Source organism: Papilio machaon, chromosome 12, assembly GCF_912999745.1.
Source record: "Papilio machaon chromosome 12, ilPapMach1.1, whole genome shotgun sequence".
NCBI lineage: Eukaryota > Metazoa > Arthropoda > Insecta > Lepidoptera > Papilionidae > Papilio > Papilio machaon.
The window spans coordinates 1,669,835-1,692,129 of record NC_059997.1 but is presented as its reverse complement, the minus strand read 5'-3'; the positions used below and the strand labels follow the sequence as shown (position 1 = coordinate 1,692,129).

The 22,295-nt window shown below is 31.6% G+C and overlaps 1 protein-coding gene across 1 annotated transcript; it reads left to right on the top strand.

The window, feature by feature from the left end:
• Positions 1 to 15,158: 15,158 nt before the first annotated feature.
• On the top strand, positions 15,159 to 21,885 carry LOC106718911 (peptide transporter family 1-like). The gene is made up of 14 exons (XM_045680334.1): positions 15,159 to 15,223; positions 15,373 to 15,454; positions 15,558 to 15,699; positions 16,339 to 16,425; positions 16,619 to 16,893; positions 17,234 to 17,316; positions 17,806 to 17,976; positions 18,068 to 18,193; positions 18,395 to 18,517; positions 19,211 to 19,530; positions 20,223 to 20,442; positions 20,720 to 20,806; positions 21,201 to 21,350; positions 21,676 to 21,885. Exons 1-14 carry the CDS (start codon positions 15,173 to 15,175, stop codon positions 21,883 to 21,885), a joined length of 2,127 nt encoding a protein of 708 aa, XP_045536290.1. The 5' UTR covers positions 15,159 to 15,172.
• The last annotated feature ends 410 nt before the right edge of the window (positions 21,886 to 22,295 follow it).

Genomic DNA, 22,295 nt, shown 5'->3' with positions numbered 1-22,295 from the left:
ACAAGTTGTTATTGAAAATCTTTTGAAACCATCTTTGAATTAGAATGAAAAGAAGACTAACTGGCATACTCAGTCTCTCTCTCACACACACTTTCTCTTACTATCTCTCTGAGCTTGTTTGTAAGATATGAAAGTCGAGAATCAGAAGTCGATTTACACGTCTTATTTTCTCACTTGTCTCCATATAATGTATTTTGCAGTTAACTTAATATTTTAACATTACGCAAAATGATAGTTAACGGTTGCACAATTAAGGCCCTTTGCTTTAATATCTTAATGGACCATTCCCACTAAATAGTCGACCCGGGGCTCGTTTAAAGTTCTCTCAACTAAATTGGTTCTCATTCAATACTTCCATTATGTATGTGCTCACATAAAATGGTTTTATTTATGTTGCCAGTAATCGGAGAAATTGACATTATTATTATTGAATTATAATGCGTTATTTTGTGAAAACTTTTTTACCCGATTGACAAAGATTCTTTTTATGTATGTGGCTTTGTATCTATGTAAATACCATTGTGATGGCCTAGAGCCTTTACGACTGAACAGATTTTGTCGTGTGAGGTGTCATTTTATTTATTTAATTCCCCGGAATATCAAAGGATATATTACTTCGGCACTAAACACATGTCTAACAAATAAAACAATTCTAAAAAAAAGTTAAAAGGACTAGCTCAAATCTCACTCGCCATAACTTTTTTTTTCATTGCTACATCTTATTTTTTTCGAGGTTTTCGAGTATATTTTAAAGTAAGAAACTGTACCGTCAAACAGTAAAATTCATTTAGTTTAAATTAAAAAAAATACAATTTTTATTTCTTAACGCAAACAATAGATGGCGCTTTTTTGTTTAAGGTTAAAATTTCATTTAAAAGTCTTCTAAATTGAATCGAAACATATAAGTATCATATACTGTTTTTTCCCTCGGTCAGGAAAAGGGCAGGCAGATTATAATTTTGAGTTATTATTAAGACCTTGTTTTAATAGAAAGATATCCGTTTAATAAACTTAAATCATAAATATATTAGCCATGAAGTCTTGAAGATAGAACCATTAAAAACGCTCTAGTATACACTGGGAGATATGCCGGAGCGCTCAAGAAACAATTTGCGCCTATAAAAATGTCTCGACGTCCGCATTTGAAAGTAAATGAGATGAAATCTGCATGAGATCATGCTCGTTAGCTGTGTACCCATCTTGATATTGGTTAAATGATTCAACATTTTAATAAACAACAGTCTGATAAAAAGAATCGCAGTCTAACGATCTTTCTGACGACTTTGGGTTTTCGTCTTTAGGTTATAATTTTTTATCATCTACGGCTTGTAATCTTTTATGTTGATTTGGCATTTTTAAACTTTATTTTCTATTATTTGAAACAGTTTAAAACGGTTACTCATGTACATATATTTACATTTTTTATTTGCTTTAAATAATGCCTCACGAAAATTTAAATAATTGTTACTTATTTCTGATTTAATATGAAACAAGATATGAGACACGCCCCGTGAAATAACTAATGTTTTGTATAAGAGCATGGGTGAGGTTTATAAACACAAACGTGAAAATTACCCTTAATGGATATGTTATGTCAGATGTTTTAGTTTTCATAATTTCACAAGGCTTATTTGTACTAATTTTCCTGAATTATTCATTCACCAAAACAATCAAAGTTAGTTAAAGTTATTATTATTATACACAAGACAACACAGTAGTAGTCACACACATGTTTTTTTTTTCATTCTTACAGAAGAAAAATATGTTGTGTGGAATCGTACATATTATGTTGTACGTGTGTATCTTTGTATGTCTCTTCGATTCCCCCTATTCTCAACGGTTTTTTTTTGGCGACATTCGACATTTGAATACACAAACGGTTAAGCTTGACTGTTTGATTATTTATTAGGTTTGTCTATCTCTTATTGAGATAGTGTCGGTGGCTCAGGTGTTAGGCAATTGACCTGTAATCTGCAGTAGCTGGGTTCGGATCCCGCCATGTACCAATGTGCTTTTCGATTTACATATATACATTTATCAGTCGTTCTTAAAGTGAAGGAAAACATCGTGATGCAACCTGTACTTATTTACGAAGAAATTCAAAGATATGTGTGAAGTCAACTAAACCGTACTGGGCCAGCGTGGTTATTAAGTATGGCCTTATCGCCCCAACTTAGTATAGGCTCCGAGCCCCTCTGTTGGGACTTATAGTGAACTGATGATGATCTCTTATTGAACTGTTACATGTGTGTTTTACTAACTTTTTAATTCCTTGATAATAAAACAACACTTTCCAAATACATTTCTTAGTGCGTTATAAATTATTAAGTATTACATGAAATTAATGTTCCTATTATTATGTATATAATGTTCCTTTGAAAGCTCAGAGATACAGTACGTAATTTCCCGAGGGAAATAATGATTTGATAACATTTACCTTTGTGTATTAGAACAGAAGTGTTAGTTTAAGGTTAAAGGTAAAACAAACATTAAGATAAAAATAGAATTTGTAGATTGGTTGGTTTGTATACAAAGTGCCTAAATCTTCATAATTCATTACTGGAAAACAACGTGATTTAGGTATGTTGGAAAAGTATTGCTTAAAACATACTACCATAGGTAAAACAACAATATATTAAATTTTATTTTGATATAAGTAAAAGTTATGGTCATTAACTTGTATTGCCTTAGGCGCTATAAACAAATACATAAATGAATAGATATAACGAACATGAGCACAAACAAAAAAACCGAACTTATGTATTTGAAAATTTTGTCGACTTTTTTCTTTTACAAAATCTTCCTAAGGTAACCCCTTAAATAACCGACTTTCTTTTGCTAAAACAATGCAAGCAAAAAGTTAAATCAAATCTTCAAAAAAAAGTTTCATCAAAAACCCAGTGGATGTGTTTGTGTCCAACAATAAGATAAAGAAGAGAAAAAAAATGTAACATTAATTTTTATTTATAAAGATAATCTCGTATTATTTATACATTAGCAAATTATACCATACATCATACCAATTACGGCCAAGACCACCTGTGAAAAGAAAAAAAAAACTTAATTTCATTACGAAAAAATGTTTTCCTTCTCCGAATTATTAAGACGTAGACGAAAAGCTGTGGAACCGTATTAAGCACACAATAATGTTACGGAATATTAAATTTCATGTTAAGAAGCCTATTTGTAATTACTCTTTCAAATATAAGGAACGCCTTACGAACAAAATTTAATTTCAATACAAATTTTCCTCTTCAAAAGAGAATACTTCAAGGAGATTACTGAATTTATTCGCTACTGTATATCATTTTTGGGACTTTGCTTCGTTATAAGCCATTTGTATTGTATAACAAACAAAAAATTAAATCGGATCACAAAGTAAAAAAAACTTTCTCAAAATTTCGTTACAAATCCTTATTGAATACGTCATGATTTTTGGAACGAAGTTCCTTATCGCGCGTTGTGAAAGGGGGCTAGACGGAAAAAATTCTTACGAAAAGTTGTCACGACACTTTTTGCTATAGACGAATGAGCGCTACTTCACCATGGCAACGACGTGACAATATATAACGAAAATTCATAAAAATAAAATGTACTTTTTGTGAAGACTTAAGTTTTTTATTCATAGAATAAACATTGGTTCCTTCACTAATTAATTGAAAGGAACTTCGTTCCATCCGGGTGTCCCTTGACACCTCTCAAATTTTTTTTTAATGATTTAACGTTAAAAGTTAATTATTTCATAATTACTTTTTTATACTAGTGTTTCCATTTAATCGATTTTCAAAAATCGTTTAGAAAAAATCTGCTATCGGCGAGTATTCTTTTATTTTTCTATGTATCCGCTCGAAACTGGAACGTAATGTAGTTTGAAATAAAATTCACACTCACAATATTACTATGTACAGACTAGAAACATTTTACGACCCATAAATCTTATAAAGCGCTGTCATATACACGTACATTTCATCTTTATATTTATCTCTAGAAGTGTGGACGAAAAGTTCTATTTATAAAGAAGTAAATATGCGAAATTTTGATTCTTTTTCTTTTTAAGTTTATATTTTTGTTCATGGAATAATTTCATCCGTTTTCCTTATGTACAAAACAATGTCAATACTATTGAAAACTAAGAACTTTCATCAATTTTATTAAAACCAAAGTACATTACAGTAAAATTTAAGTATTGTAAATGTAGATATTAACGTTCTAGTGTACGATTTATCTCGATCAAAGGGCACATAAAAGGCTTCTTTTTAAATCAGATCCCTCGCTGTCTAGACAGCAAATTGAATTCAAACCTGAATAAATTTATTTAATGATGAAGTCATATCAATAACCAATCAGTACCATCCGTTGTAACAAAACTCTCCCTTCGCCTCCACCTCCGCAATTGCGAAGCTTCCGCATGAAATCTTATCGCATTTTTTGCGGAGTTGTAATGGAGGTTTATTTACAATTTACAATGCGAGACGTATCGAAATGCACATTTTTTAATCACATACTTTTTATTTTCTTAGTTTTTTTAGTTTTTATGTTTCGTTAATTTTTTCAACTTCCGCCTTCGCTTCCTTTCTGCGAAGCTGAGGAAATTCACCTCCGCATCTATACTAACATTTACATTAATAAAATAACTGTTCTAATGTTGCCAATTAATTTGTCCTAAATTCGGTGTTATAAAATTTCAAACATTCGCTTTCAGTCGACTAAATATAAGCTAAATATTGACCAAGTTCGTTCTATATATGTAATACGTGACAATGTGTCTGTACAAGGTTTTTCAATCACGCACGTCCCTAAAACTCACACACTCATACTTCCAAAGTGGGGCATGCGTTATGATAAGTAATGATAAAGACGCGACCTAAAAATTCAATGTATGCAGTATCACGTTAAGACACCTCATACGAGCAGATAAATTTCTTATTAATTTTTAAAAACGGTATCATCATCACTATATCGGTATCTGCTCACTACAAGTTCCAACTGAGGGGCTCGGAGCCTACCCTAAGTTAGGGGTGACTAGGCCATAGTCAACCACGCTGGCTCAGTGCGGGTTGACTTCACACATATCATTGAATTTCTTTCTCAGATATATGCAGGTTTCATCACGATGTTTTCCTTCACTGTAAGAGCGTCGGATAAATGTACATATGTAAATCGAAAAACACATTGGTACAAGGCGGGATTCGAACCCAGGACCTGCAGATTACAAATCAAGTGCCTTAACCCCTGCGCCACCGACACTCTATTAGTAAAAATGGTATATTAAATGTTAATAATCATAATAAAATTATTATTAAAATAAACAGATATTGAGATAGACAATTTCTATTTTTTTTGGTCGGTAAAAAACTTTTTTTGTATCTGGGGAAATTGACAATAACTATTCTGGCTTTTTGGAGAGGAAATGAGATTTGGCTCAATGTAATCCCGTCGGCCGTCCACAAGTAAATAAGTAGCTATCGTGGAAAAATCAATGATTCATCTCATATTGTTTAACAAAGACATTTTTACTACAACAGTATGAATATTTTCTAAGGTCAGTCAGTAATTAAAAAAAAACAAAAAAGAATCCTGTTCACTTTAAGTAAGCAAAGAAAAATAAACTTTTAAAACGAATATTTCACCGCATTTGTAAAAACGTCGATTGTGAGTGACCGGCCAAGCGAATGCTAAATTTTCCATTGAATTACATTTCGCTGAATAAAATGTGCACAACGAAAATAAACTGCAGCATTTTAGTGTTCTGAGTTGTTTATTGTGCGACTAATTTGAATAGTACTTTTAACTTAACTAGGTCGCTCAATTACACAATAATATAATTTAACACAATATTTGCATTTTAAACGTGACAGCAATTTGATTTCTATTTAAGGGCAATCATCAGTACGTAGTTTGAAATACGTAATTACGATTTTTGGACATATAAATGCATTTTTTCCTGGACATTTTAAGTATTTATTAATGAGTACATTATTTTACTTTTAAAGGTTGCTATTTTGTATTTCTCTTCCTCTCTTACTTCAGTAGAAATATTAACCCAAAATGTTTCGAACAAAAATCTTAAAAACTAGGAATGTAAAAAATAAACAAATTGGAAATTAAAAGAACAAACATGGAGATAAAGATATTGGGGTTGCTTTGTATTCAGTTTATCCGAAAATCTTTTCTACACCAAAACAAACGCATAATGTTAAAAGACTGGACGGGTTTGAGATAAAAGGTTTCATACGATGAAAATTACTCAATTTTACTTTCATATTAAACTAGCTTTTACCTGCGACTTCGTCCGCGCGGAATAAAAAAAAAAGAAAACTGGGTAAAAATTATCCTATGTCCTATTCCTGGTTCTAAGCTACCTGCCCACCAATTTTCAGTCAAATCGATTCAGCCGTTCTTGAGTTATAAATGGTGTAACTAACACAACTTTCTTTTATATATATAGATATAAAACTTTACCGTAGTTTCAAACTAGGCCAAATAAGTTTTTAGGACTATATTTTATGTGTACTTTTATTTTACCCTTTTAACGTCAGATGATTCTTTTTTTACTTGAACAAATTCACTATAGAAAGTAATTATTGGGTCAGAAAAAAAATTATTAGACGTACGAAAAGAAAATTTTGTAGCAAAAATCCTCAGAATGGTCGACCTCAACTATCCTGTGTTTAATCAGTTGGATAGAACACAGACAGACCGTCCGTCACGCTTTAGCGAGCCGTCTGTAATCGCTGTTAGTGCGTACATTTCATTAGGAGATAAAAGTCATTTGATCTTTGTCCGTTTTGCTCTCTATTCTTTGAATATTTGATTAAATTAATACAAATGAAGAATGAGTTCGCAAGTTTAACATCATGAGCATATAATAAATTTGCAGGAGATGCCCAAGTGAAAGATCGATGAGAAAATTATGCTTATAGGAATACAATAAATTCAGTGATGGCAATCCATAGAGAGTCCTGCGTCCAATGTTTTTGTCCACAACGCAGAGTAATTAATTGAAAAATAAATCTTTATACGCAAAGACAATTTTTTAATACATTGGTGGGGCTCTGAATCCTGAAATAGTTGAAACTGTTTTGGGAGACAGCGCGTTCTCTTATCTATAATTATTATCTAAAGGTTCAAGTACCTAAGTATTTTTCTAGAATGTACCCTCAACTATAACAATTCAAAGTAAAAGAAAATAAAGCGAAATATGAAATAGAATATATCATTTTGATACTATTTATTTGAATATTTATATAACAGATACTTTGCATATTCCGGGACTCAATAAAAGCAATACTTTCTTTACGACAGTAATTTGTCTGATAAACTACCCTCACTAGCTCTCTCTGTTGAGATTCGAACATTGAATTTGGAAAGGAATAAATACAAATTGATATTGATGTGCAATAACGTCTGAAATCAAAGTAATGTTTCTTGTAGTTCTTATATATATATATATATATATATATATATATATATATATAAATGTATCTAAACTTATACATATATATGTACATAGTTTCTTCCATTTAAAATCGCAGACTATTTTTTTTCTTTCTTTAACACTTTATTCGAACTTTTTATTTAGTTTAATAATGATTTTTGTTTTCATTTTATCATAAACTAGCTTTTACCCGCGACTCCGTCCGCGCGGGGAAAAAAAATGCACACAAGATAAAAAAGTTCCTATGTCCGTCTCCTAGTTCCAAGCTACCTCCCCATCAATTTTCAGCTAAATCAAATTGACCGATCTTGAGTTATAAATAGTGTAACTAACACGACTTTCTTTTATATATATATAGAAGATACGCAACAATTTTAATTAGTAAAATGCATTGTTAAAATGTCATTGGTTTTTCATTTCAGTTCCACAAACAAAATAAAATGTAAATTTTCCCCGAGTGCAGTCGGTTGATTGGATTTTACGTTCGTCTTTTTTGCATATATTTTAGTATGAAAAATATTCAAACAGTTGTCTGCGATGTTAGCTTTTGTATTCGTTTTATTAAATTTATTCATGCATACAGTTAGGCACGTTTACGAATGCAATACGACACGGAAATTGTTAACATTAAGCATAATAGTTTAACGTACTTGAGATGAATTTTGTAATTTACAATACTTTCGAAATGATAAAATATTTAATAAATTTAATCATATTGCAACAAAAGACTGACTCATTCAGTAAAACCTACCAGCATATAGTTCACTAATCTGAAGATTAGTTATTATCTCATTTAAAAATAATTCATTTCATGAAAACTTATCGTTAAAACTAAGAAATGTTAATAATAATTTGTAAGTAACATTTTAAAATTTATTTAAAACTAGCTTTTACTCGCGACTCCGTCCGCGCGGTATAAAAAATAGAAAACGGGGTAAAAACTATCCTATGTCCGTTTCCTGGTTCTAAGCTACCTGCCCACCAATTTTCAGTCAAATCGATTCAGCCGTTCTTGAGTTATAAATAGTGTAACTAACACGACTTTCTTTTATATATATAGATGTATAGATTCCGAGCGGACGGAGTCGCGGGCGACAGTTTTAGTATAAAATTCATTATTGTTTCAATTTTATAACATCAAGATAACGTTGTTGTTTAGAATAGTATGATTGTTATTGCCCATACGATATTATACTAAGGACATTGAAACAATAATTTTAGGTAGCCGTTACGACTCAAGGTATAATTGCATAAGTTTAAATTGCTCGTTTAATAATAGTCTCTAATACTTTACTCGACTGGCTTTTAAGCCATTATTATGATATACCGCATATAGTAAAATGTAAATTTGAAAGCTTAGAAATAATTGTATTATCCACATAATCTCTAACGATATAAAATGCTACAAATTTTGTCGTGAAAAAAAGAATGTTACTGCTTTTGCTTGTATACTTTTAAAATTGTAATCAATGACCTCGAACTGTCAAAATTCGTTTGAAAAATGATGACTTTTATTGTGAAATTTGTTTCATTACTTTTTGTTACTTTTTTTTTAAAATTTGTATTTCACTTAAAAATAAATAACATAGCTTTTGTCCTGGAATTGACGAATACGTGAAGATATATTTTTTAATGCCAAAATTTTTGTTTTGTTTTTAATAGAAATAAGAAATTAGATTTATACATTTTACTCTCTCTCTCTCTGCGCATCGTTTCCTCACTCCTGAGGGTCGCGACCTCTCCTCTTGACCATCTCGCGAAGGGTGGTTCTCCATTCTATGCGGTTTTCGGCGCTGTGGATGGCATTATGTATGCTGGAGTCGAGTGTAGTGCGTACTTGGTCAGTCCAGCGCATAGGGCGGCGCCCTCTGGGTCTCTTTCCCTCGATTTTTCCCGTAATGATGTTTTACTAGCTGACAGTAATTTATTGCCTATATATTTATTTTGAAAAGTTTAATACTTTAAATTGATGATACAAATACGTCTATTTTTAATTAATCTGTTTTTATTAAGGTACAGTTGTGTAGATATAAAATTTTATGACTATAATTTGTAATTTCTATTGAATTCTATTATAAAGGTATACATATTTATGGAATTGACTGTACATGTATACATCATACTATAATAAGAAAATAATAAAGTTTGTTATCTCAGACACTTGGACAGTTACAATTTAAACTTTAGCAATCCTATCCATGATTACTGTGAAGCTTGACTCAACAACTATTGTATAGGTTTTGTTACTCGCAAAGTTTGGAAGCTATTGAACTCTGTTTTAAATAGACGTATATGTCTACAGTATTAATATTTCTTTAAAGTAAAAGAAAAATATTCAACAAACTCATAAATCGTTTCCTACATAATGGTTGAATGATTAAAATTTCAAAACAGGATTTTTTTCTTTAAGAAGAAATAAAAGAGAATACTGCAATAAAATGTTTACGAACTATAAATGTTGTGAAGGCGTAATTAATAATTGTAAATTTTAATATTCAAAATTAACAGTATTAAGTTAAAAAATTGAACATGAGCTAAGGAAGTTAATTAAAACAGTGTTTGAACATGTACAATTTTATTCTGACAAAATTTCATGAACGTGTTATCGTGTTTTAATTGAAAATTATTTATCCCAGCCGTGTCGCGTTCATGTTTGGTTTGTCAATTATATTTTGATATTATATTTCATTAAAATATAATTTTATTTATACCATATAAGTACCACAAATATCAATGTTTACAAATAACTAAAGGATAAATTTTAGGAGGATTTAAGTAGAGAGAAATGTGAAAGGAACAACGATTGTAATGGCGGAATAAACATCGATCTGGAGGTTCATCGAAACTGACGACGTTGAAACTTATGTCAATACCATACCTTAAATTAAAAAAAAACTGAGATAATAATGTTTTTTGGACAGGCGGTTCCGCAGTGAAAACTCGAGGTAATTGAGATTGTCACTTGTCATGCTAAAATGAAAGGAGTATAAATAAAAATAAATTTATAAAATTCTGGACCAATTTTTACTTGATCTTCTAAAACTGTGAAGGACACGCTTCGTAACTTAGATCAGACATTTAACCAATGTTTAATTTTCAGAAAAAGGAAATTACTTTTTTTTTACTGAAAATAAATGATTTAGTTTTTAAAATAATACCATTCATTAAAGTCTTTTAAATTATATTTGATGGAAATTAAAAATATATATCTATTACTAAAAAAAATCCCATTGACTAAGGTTTAGTCACTTTCAATATAGGGTAGGCATGTTGCCCTCAGTAGGGACGTACAATGAGTTGTTGACAACTATTAATAAATATTTTTTCCATAATGAATAAAGCAATGCTTGACCACGATCCTACCCGATACGTATTTTGTCAAGGGTCTATTTAATGTAACATTGAGTTTTAGATTGATTACGATAGTGATTTGGGGAATATACCTGCGTATATATTTTGGATAGCAAAGGTAAAGGTAACCTTTTGTGAAATGAATGTAACGGTTTTCCATTGGAATTGCAATTACATGAGAGCGGCTTTGTAAAGCGAGTGGCGTCCTGACTGTCGACTGTCGACTACAGACCTCTACGTTTCATCCCGGATGTTAAATATTCGGACAAGCTGATTTCAATTCAAAAGCTTCAAAGGAATATTACGGGAATTTCCTAATCACATTAAAACGTAAAATCAGTTATTGAAATGTTTTTACATTAATCAATTTTATAATAGCAATTTAAAAAACAACTTGTTGTAAAAATGTATGATTACAAATTACAATATGTATTTTAAATAGGAGGGTTTTCAAGGTGTGCTCAAATGAATTTATTATTATGTGGATTTTATGTAATTTATTCCATTTTCTTCTTACTTTAGAAAAACTCAATTTAATTTTATTTAATTTTATGCACATTAAAAAAGAGATAGATTGGAGTTTGCAAACAAAACAAACCAACTTTAAAGCAAATAAGCTCTCCTCTGTCATCGTAAATGTACCACCATTTCCCCTACAAAAACATTTGTCATAAGTTGCTAAAAATCTTTATAAAAGAGCAGTTAAACTTCAGTGTATTGCAATACGATAGCGCGAGACGACCCACTTTTAAAATCGTCTATAAAGTTGTTTGAAATTGTGCAACTTGTAGTTAAAGTTTAGTGAGTCATTCAATTTTCCTGTTTTACGTTTATCACTTCTACCAGTCTTGGAAATTAACTCTGTAGACAATTCTCTAGAAGAAATCTCTTTAAAAAAATGTTACTAAAACATTTTTGTTACACGTAAAAAGAATATTGATAGCCAAACTTAAATAAAATAAATACTAAAAGCATAAAGGATTTTGGAACGAAGTTCCTTATCGCGCGTTGTGAAAGGGGGCTAGACGGAAAAAATTCTTACGAAAAGTTGTCACGACACTTTTTGCTATAGTAAGTATGTTAACGACGAATGAGCGCTACTTCACCATGGCAACGACGTAACAATATATAACGAAAATTCATAGAAATAAAATGTACTTCTTGTGAAGACTTAAGTTTATTATTCATATTTTTATTATTTATTTTTATTTTTTATTATTCATATTTTTATTTTTATTGTTTATTAACATTGGTTCCTTCACTAATTAATCGAAAGGAACTTCGGTCCATCCGGGTGTCCCTTGACACCTCTCAAGTTTTTTTTTTATTGTAGCAACAACTTGAAAATTCATGTATGTCATGTATTGTACTCCAAAATTACTCTAACTTTAGTATCCCATTAAATTAACTACTAACGTTTAAATAATAACATCACCATAGTTTAAAGCAACATCAATTTAAACTTTAGCTATTAAATATCTAATGTAAATTAACTTTAGTTTAACCAACATTATGGAATTTGTTAGTTTTGTTATTAATTCTTTTTATTTATTTTATTTATTTAAACTTTGTACATACACATGAAGTATTGTACTGGAAAGCTTAACTCTAAAAGAGTTCTCTTACAGCTTACCATTATATAGATATTCTTCGACAATGTGAACGAATTGTGTAAACATTTTGCCGAAATACTGATCTTATTATAATGTTATATTTATTATTTACAATATTACTAGCTGTAGCCCGCGACTCTGTCTGCGCGTAATAAAAACTTAATAAGTAACCTATGTATTTTTTCAGAATATGTTCTACACCTGTGCCAAATTTAATCAAGATCCGTTGAGCCGTTCCGGAAATACCTTCAAACAAACACCTATTCATACATCTAAACATTTGCATTTATAATATCAGTTTTAGTTTTTTCTTGGATTTTTAAACAGTTTTAAAAGATGAGAATATGTTTTTGTGCATATTTCGGCGGTGAAAATTGAAGGTTATGATAATTCAAATCAAAGTCAGTGATGTAAGATAGTATTGTTCAGTCATTCAAAACATACGATCCAAAATTGGTAGGTACAAACTAGAATTTAGAGTGAATTTTATCCAGACAAATACTCTGTCCGATAACTGAATATACGAGTATCTTAAATATAGATTTTTATCACAATGTAAAACCAAAACAAATTCTACGTATTTGAAACACAAACAAAGCTCTCAATATGAAATTGAAATTTTATTCCAAACACGCGAACGACATCTTTTATATTTATTTAAAGCGTTCACATCGACAAACTCTTATGCATACCTTTGACTATAAAGGAACGGACTAGATAAAGTAAGAGCCGTCGCAACGTTGCTAAATAAATTCTGGCACTTGTGCATATAATGCTTACATCTTTATGAATGTATATTTAGTTAAAAACTTGTACACAAGCAAACAAGTTATTGTTCATTTTTCTAGACAGAGGAGAATGTGCGCGACTGACAGATCCTGCAACTTGAAATTCAAAGATGCATGTCGAAGGATATGATTTAACTTTCTAGCAACGATTGCAAGGAAAACGTTTATCTACATTTTGTTTTCAAACGCTCCTTTTCCGTTTGTGATATTTACCTAAACATTTATTAAAGTCTTTGTATAAATAATTCTGTAGGAAACGCACCTGCGTTTTTTAGATAAATTATACTACAGTTTCATTTGTTTTAACCACATACAAAACAAGCAATATAATGTATCTGTAATTCAATAAGACTATATTATTGCCACGAATATTTTTTTTATTACTTGGCCAGTTTACTTATGATGCGAGGGTAAAACACATTACCCTTTGCGAATAGAAAAAGCAAAATAGTTTATTAACTCGAACACGTCAAATTCGCGTAAAGTAATATTAAAGTGGTAAATGCTCGTTTACTATTAATTAAATCGATAACATCTCCCATAAAAAACTGTGATGGACACAGGGCCGTCCGGGGCTGCAAAAGCCGCAAGGCGCCTCGGCGCCGGACATTAGGGGCGCCGGGTTTCCGAGCCTGGGACTACCGGTAAACGTACGTATGCACTATCAGGGGCGCCAGTCTGAGTTTTTCACTCGGGCGCCCAATATGGTTAATACAGCCCTGGATAGTCAATTAACATGTAAACAATTTCAGAAAAGTGTTCCGACGCAATGTATGTTTGAAACTAAGCGATCATTATCGTGCCTAGTTCTAGTTTTACACTCTAGTTTTTTTTAATTAATTAATCTTTAGTATCGTTAATAATACTGTATATGAAATGAAGGAACTTTATTCGTACTTTTAATACATCACCGTAATTTATCGTAAGATGAAGAAAATAAAAATAAAGATTTTTAAACATTTGATTACTATTCTGTAATGACCTATATGTAAGAGGCTAGAATTTAAACATATAACCTGTGACAAATTGCCTGAAGACAGTAACAATTGGGCCAAAGGTTTACTAATTATAGTGAGTAAGTCATGCAAAACGGAATAACTGGTAGAGCGTTAATCGAATGTCAAGTATTATTGATATCACAACGTAGACTCTACACTGTATAGGTACACGAGTTTATATTTAGACTAGTTGGTTCCCCCGGCGTTGTTCTGTGGAATACTAAACTTAGCCTTTATTCCAATATCTCGAGTAAGTTCACCTTATCATCCTACTAATATTATAAATGCGGATGTTTGGATGTACGGTTGGTTAGATGGATGTTTATTAGTAGGTATGTCCAGAACGGCTCAACGAATCTCGATGAATTCTGGCATACATGAAGATCAAAGTCCGAAAGAACACATAGGTTATTCTGATTAAGATTTTTTTTCTTTCGCCAGGGCGGAGTTGCGGGTGATAGCTAGCTTTTAATAAATTTGAGAGAGGATAGGAGTTTATTTTGTCAATTCTTTTTTTTTTATTTCGTCTAAAATGTTTCTTAGTTAAACAATGAACAATCATATATACTTGTATTCACTACGAGTATAATACTTTATTGCAATGAAGAATAGTTTTTTTTTTATTTCGTTAATCTTATCTTACTAATATTATAAATGCGAAAGTTTAAATGAATGAATGGATCGATAGATGTTTGTTTGAAGGTATTATATGTAGGAATCTTGATAAAATTTGGCATAGATGTACTCGTAGAACATATTCTGGAAGAATACATATGCTACTTATAAAGGTATTTTTTTAATTCCGCGTGGACGGAGTCGCGGGCAAAAGCTAGTATAGATAATAAAACGAGTAATTAAAATTGTCAAACTGGTAATTAGGATTGCATTTATTTTGACTTTATAATGAGATTAACCTTCATTAAATATTTACTGATTATAAAATACGCTTTTAACGCATGAAATTATTTCTTTGAAGTGGCATTCATGTGTGACCGTATGTCAAAAATGGAAAATAATAGAAAACAATATAACAAGGTAAGTTTAAAAAAAAATAATGCTTAAGTTTTGATCGATAGAGTCTTAAACTAAATTCATATGTAAAGAAATTTCAAAAAATTACAAAAATTTATTGCCCCCATTTTGGTCCCGTTTTTATTGTATATTTGAAAGTTTTTTTTTTACAGAGTAATGATCATTTCCCGAAGATTATTTTATTGATCCTGGCAGCCGAATTCTGTGAACGAATGTCTTATTCTGGAATGCGAGGTAAGTTTACAAATAATTTCATGAATTATAAAACAAAAAAAATCGAAAATCCTTGTCCAATTTCGAAATGTGAAATTATTATTTTTTTCATACTGTCTTTTAGTTTTTCTAACCTTGTACTTGCGCAATAAATTGGATTACACTGACGATGAGGCAAAGGAAATATATCACATGTTCAATGGAATGGTCAGCCTTTGTCCCATATTCGGTGGAATAGTAGCTGATAATTACCTAGGAAAATATCGGTAAGTTGGCTTTAATTACTATAAAAAAGATTCATTTTTGCACGAATTGCAGGAGTATAATATTACACGTTTTACACGAATTCAATTGAAATAAGATATTATATTTCGGAAGTCACTGGCTGATAATGTAATTTATTGTCTATGTATTTATTTTGAATCGTTTCTGTGTTTAAATTGATAGTATAAACATGTTTAGTTTTTAGTAAGTCTGTGTTTACAGCCTTATAAAAAGTTAAATTGTTTAAATAGGTTTTCTATAATTTCTCATTTCTATTGAATTCTACTATGTCCGTTTCATTGTTATAGGGTTAAAGAGTTTAAACCTTGACACCGCTTTTTTTATTTTTCGTCATCAGCTCACTATGCGTCCCGACTGAGGGGCTCGGAGTCTACCCCAAGTGCGGGTTGGTTGACTTCACACATATCTTTAAATTTCTTCTCAGACATGTTGGATCACGATGTTTTCCTTCATTGTAAGAACGCCGGATAAATGTACATATGTAAATCGAAAGTCGAAAAACACATTGGTACATGGCGGAATTCGAACCCAGGACCTGCAGATTGCAAATCAAGAGCTTAACCCCGGAGCCACCGACACTATATCTTTTTTATTTACTACTAGGTAATATTGTATTTCAGAACAATACTATACATGATGTTTATTTATGTGATGGGCAACTCATTAGTAGCTGTTACCGCGATACCGCAGCTAATGTTCCCCGGTCGGTGAGTTACAAGCTTTATTATTTTGTTATTATTATTCGAGGTCGAGAGAACTGCTACGTAGCATTAAGACTGGCGCGACCAAACAAATAACCTATTATTTTTAAAAGTTTTCACTTGTATTAGCATTACTTTAAAGTAAATGGTGGCTAAACAGCGAAGTTATATTTACTTTATCAATATATATTTTTTTTAGGCTTTGCACATTACTGGGTTTATTTCTAATCGCGGCTGGCACTGGTGGTATCAGGCCTTGTGTGACTGCCTTCGGAGGTGAACAGTTTGCTCTGCCGGAACAGGAGAGACTGCTTACATTGTACTTCAGTATACTCTACTTCAACTTGTGTGTCGGTAGCCTTATCGCGAAAACATTAGCTCCTATATTCAGAGGCGACGTCCATTGCTTTGGTGATAAAGATTGTTATCCACTAGCGTTTGGTGCGCCTGTTATTGTTATTATTTTATCAATAGGTAAGTTCATTCTAATTTCACTAAAGTCAGCTCTAATTGTGCGGCTCAAAGTCTTTGGTTACTTAAATATTCGCTTCACTTAATGGATGCTGTATTCAAGGTTATAAAATTGTTGGAGTTGGAAAAAAAGGTTGTATTTACCATAGTGAATGCACACCCTAAGCGGACTTTCATTGTCCAGACCGATTGTAATGCCAACTTCGGTTAGGATTTGTCTGTTCAAAATCCTAATTTATTGTTGTACTGTTCTATTATTCTGTTATACTATTGTTCTTCTGTACTATGTACTGTATATTTTATTGCGCGATATTTACGTGTCGTTATTATATTTAATTTGCAGTGTTGCTTGTGAGCGGGAGACGTCGTTATATAATCAAAGAGCCAAAGGGAAATATTGTGGTTGATTTTACTAAGTGTATTTTTGTAAGTACTCTTTACTTCATAATAGTTTGTTGAGAAAGGAAAATGGCACATTAAAAATCAACATTGGTTGGAAATTTTACTACATAATTTGCGTAGAAGCTTCCATATATATATATATATAAAAGAAAGTCGTGTTAGTTACACTATTTATAACTCAAGAACGGCTGAATCGATTTGACTGAAAATTGGTGGGCAGGTAGCTTAGAACCAGGAAACGGACATAGGATAATTTTTACCCCGTTTTCTACTTATTTTTTTTATTCCGCGCGGACGGAGTCGCGGCTGAAAGCTAGTTTGAAATAATAAGGAGAAAATTTTAGATTCGTATTTTTTCTTGGGTAAAATCTGAAACTACTGAAGTTACTTTAGTAATTTTAATATCCATAAGAAAATATTTCAATAACGTTACTACTCAAATTTATAAAATAAAGTTAATGGACTCTATTTCATTTTTTTTTTTTTAATAATTTAATTCATTTTATTCCCCAGTTAGGGTTAAAGCTAAAAATAACCAAACGCAGTCAAAACAAACACTCTCATTGGTTGGACAGTACGCGACACAAATACAGCAATAAATTTATTTGTGACATAAAGAGAACCTTATCTATACTTAAGTTGTTCATTATAACTCCGATATTTTGGTCGCTTCTTGAGCAAATGGTAATGCTATTTTTACTCTTCTTCTTCTATATAATTATAATATGTAGAATAAGAAGATAATGTAAATGAACTTTCTAATTAAAATCGACAGGGTTCTAGTTGGGCGTTACAAGCATCAAGAATGGACGGCAAGTTGGGATCTTACACGATCAAACCTGATCAGTTGATTGTCTTGTCACCTATATCTGTTATGAGTTTTATAGCATTGTCACAAAAGGTACGTAAGAGCCTTACGATACAATGCTCTGTTGACCGCGACTTCTTCCGCATGTTCATAAAAAACCGGGTATTTATTTCGCAAAATTATTTTAAACTTCGTATCCTGTATTCTTTGCAGACATTCTCATTTGAAGTGTCTCATTATGTTTCTTTGGAATTAGTATATTGTACTTTTTACTTTACTTTTTCATATTTCCAGTATCTCTATCCATGTTTAGCTAAATGGAATTTATTAACCAATCCCTTAAACAAACTGAAAGTGGGAGGCATCATGGCTGCACTGGCGTTTGTAGCGTCCGCCAGCGTCGAAACATATCTCAAGGTATTCAAAATTACAAAACAAAGTCCAACCTGGCTAAGCGAGTGTGGTTCTTTCTGACGGATGACCTCCTTTAGCGAGAAATTCGAGTTAGAAAGAAGCGTCTATAAGCAAAAAAATATCTCTGTACCTTGAACTTTCGCTTATCGCGGTTCGACTATTTATAATTTTTATTGAATTAAATATGCCATTAAAACTAAAGTAACTTACTATGGAACAAAAATGTTTTTAAAATTGCTATCTTTAACTTCTAAAGTTTTCTTTCATTGCCATTTACTGGACCGCTCGACGGACTGCTAATTTCCATAATTTAAGAATTTTGGAATTCTTTGAAATGTTATCTTGGTATTAAAGTAATTTTAATAGACGTAAAAAAATCATAATTTTCCATTAAGACAAGTTCTCTAAGAAAATATGCGAATTAAGACATAAAAAAAGTCTAATATTATTAAATGTTGAAACAATTTGAAAATTTTAAAGCACTCATTCGCACGGGCGCTTTTTTCATACGGCAGCGCTTTTAAAACGCGACGCTTTTTATCACAAAGCCTTACATTTTGAGTACTGGGCGAAGAAAAAAAGAATGCTTTTAAAGCGTTCATCGAGAGCGTTAAAAAAACGCCCGTCCGAAAATACTTACACCATTGGCTTTTTATTAGTGTTTAAGCTTTGATTATATCTTATATTTTACCACAGACAACGTATCCAGAACTACCACAAACAGGTTTTTCACAATTAAGAATTTTCAACGGCAATAATTGTAATGTTACAATATTCAATGAAGCAAAGAACATTTCCTATACAATACAACCTTTTTCACAATTCACCAACACCAAAGTAACCGTATTGAATAAAGAATCTGTTACTTTTAATTTCGTTAGTGATTGTTTTAAAATTAAACATGAAGAATTATTACTAGAAGAAAATAATGCAAATTCATTCTTTTTAACTAAAAATAATATATATATTTATGAAGATAATATTGAAAAAAGTAAATCAGGATTTCCTATGGTAAGGTATGAAATTTTAATATGTATAATTTTTATAAACTTTCCTATAGTTTTACCCATAAAATCTTGCTTTTAAATTCACTTCCCGGTTACTGATTACGCTGAAATTTTACACACATGTGTAAATCATGTGGCAATGCAATAATATGATGACATGGTAATGATCTGATGATGGACCTGGAAAATGGCCATAGGTCATAGGAACTTAGCAATGAAGCGAGCGTCGAGCGTCGGTGGCTCAGGGGTTAAGCACTTGACTTGCAATCTGCAGGTCCTGGGTTCGAATCCCGCCATGTACCAATGTGTTTTTCGATTTTCGATTTACATATGTACATTTATCCGACGATCTTACGGTGAAGGAAAACATCGTGATGCAACCTGCACATATCTGAGAAGAAATTCAAAGATAAGTGTGAAGTCAACCAACCCGCACTGGGCCAGCGTGGTTGACTATGGCCTAGTCACCCCTAAATTGGGGTAGGCTCCGTGCCCCTCGGTGGGGACGTATAGTGAGCTGATGATGATGATGATGATGAATGAAGCGATACAACCTCATTGAGTTTGAGCTCGTTTGAAACGTCGTGACGATTCTTTGAGCTTTTAATTAACAAGCTTGTTTTTAAAAGTTTTTTTTTTCTTTTTAATTTTTTACAAAGTTATAAAGTTATGTTGCTTACGTTTTATTTTTTTCTATACAGATTTCTAGTCACGGATGATGTCAAGAAACCTATAGAAATGTACAATATGAAATCAAATCATATCGAAGTTAACATGTCAACTACCAATATAGATACTCGATGGGAAGTTTTTAGATCAAAATATTCTATAAAAGTTGGTGAACAAGAAATTCTAGACAATATTCAACTCGAAAGCGGTGGAGTTTACAATATTATTATAGCAAAAAATGCAACGCATTATGTTAGTATGTTTATAAAGAAAATATAACGTGTCCTGATTCCTTAATTACTAAAAGCGTTCTAAAATTATAGTTGTCATTAGCTAATTGGATATATGCTTAGAGGGATGGATGTTTGTTAAAAGGTATCTCTATAACGGTTCAACGGATCTAGATCAAATTTGGCACAGGTGTGGAACATAATGTGGAACACATAGGCTACTTACTAAGTTTCTTAATACCACAATGACTGAGTTGCAGATGACAGCTATGTTCATAAAAATCAATAATGATTTTCAGATCGCGAATGTTATATTGATCACGGAACCAAATTCAATAACAATATTACTCCTCATACCACAATTCATATTTCTCTCAATAGCAGAAGTAAGTATATTTTTGTCTAATGCATTTTAAAAAGTTTTAATATAGTATTTTTTTTTAATATTATAAGGTGGCAAACGAGCAAACGGCCACCTGGATTCGCCGCAATAGCGAGGCGACCGTTGCCCATAGACATCCGCAAATGCAGATGCGTTGCTTACCTTTAATCAACGGAGAAGAGGACGCACAGAAAGATTATATTTCTCTTTCCTATGCGTCCCATCCTCCGCCAAATCCACTTTTCTTTCCCATCCATTCCTAATAAGAAAAGGGTGGGAAGGGAAAGAGGACTAAATTTAGGCCTCCGGTACCACACTCATCAGACGAAGCGCGGAATTGCTTCCACTTCACGCCTGTCTTCTTTGTATCTCTCAACAATTAAAGATTAAAATGTTAGGTGATGTATGCAGTAACAGGCAGTGAGCTTGCATTTCGAGAGGCGCCAGAAAATATGAAAGCTGTTGTCGGCTCAATTTGGATACTAATGCAAGCGTTTGGCAATATACTTATTATTATATTCACTCGTTTGTTGGTTAACGTACAGATGGTAAGGATATTTATGATTATCGCTTATTTCGTCACTTGCGGTGAAAAGGGTTACATCTCATAATTTCACACAATGTTGTCTTATGAGATCGCTTATTGGATGTATCTCTTTTCGTCGTATGTTTCGATTATACCCACCAGACACGGGCCTATTTGAATGGAATCTACAAAATTTGGTACGTAATAAAAATATCAATTACTGTCATAATCTTTTTGATTTTTTTTAATTTAATAACTTTGTTTAAAAAATAAATTTGATTGTTTACTTTATTGTAAACATTACTTATGTTACTTTAATTAAATTATTTTTACTTACTTTTTTCCAGCAAACACAATTTATTATGTACGCAAGCTTGATGTTTTTATCAATGGTGATATTTCATTACCAAAGTCGTAATTACAAGTTTGCGGAAAATGTTAAAGACGAAGAATTACAAGAAATGAAAGGACATTCAAAATATGATACTAAAAAACTTAAATATAAATCTAACGACTCAAATTCTGAAGAAATAAGTTTTGAATTAATTAAAGATTAGGTAAACGAACATGGAAATGCGTTAAATGTCGGAATTAAATGTATACCTCTAGTTAGTATCAACAAAAGTTTATGCTGTTATTTAAGAATATCTCTCTTTGTTCTATTGTTTGATATGGTATCAGTTAAAATAAATTTTATTTACTGTGTCCCAAGTTAAGGCTATGTTTTAATTTTTTAATATTGTTGAAACAACCTATACTTTAGCAGGCTAGATTATTTCAAAATAAATTTTATAATATAAATACGAACGATAAGATGGATAGATGTTTCTTTGAAGGTATCTCCGGTACGGTTTAACGGATCTTTGAAATTTGGCACAGATTTAGAATATAGTCTGGAAAAACACATAGGCTACTTATTAAGTTTTTTTTATTTCACCCGGACGGAGTTCGGGCAACAGCTAGTCAT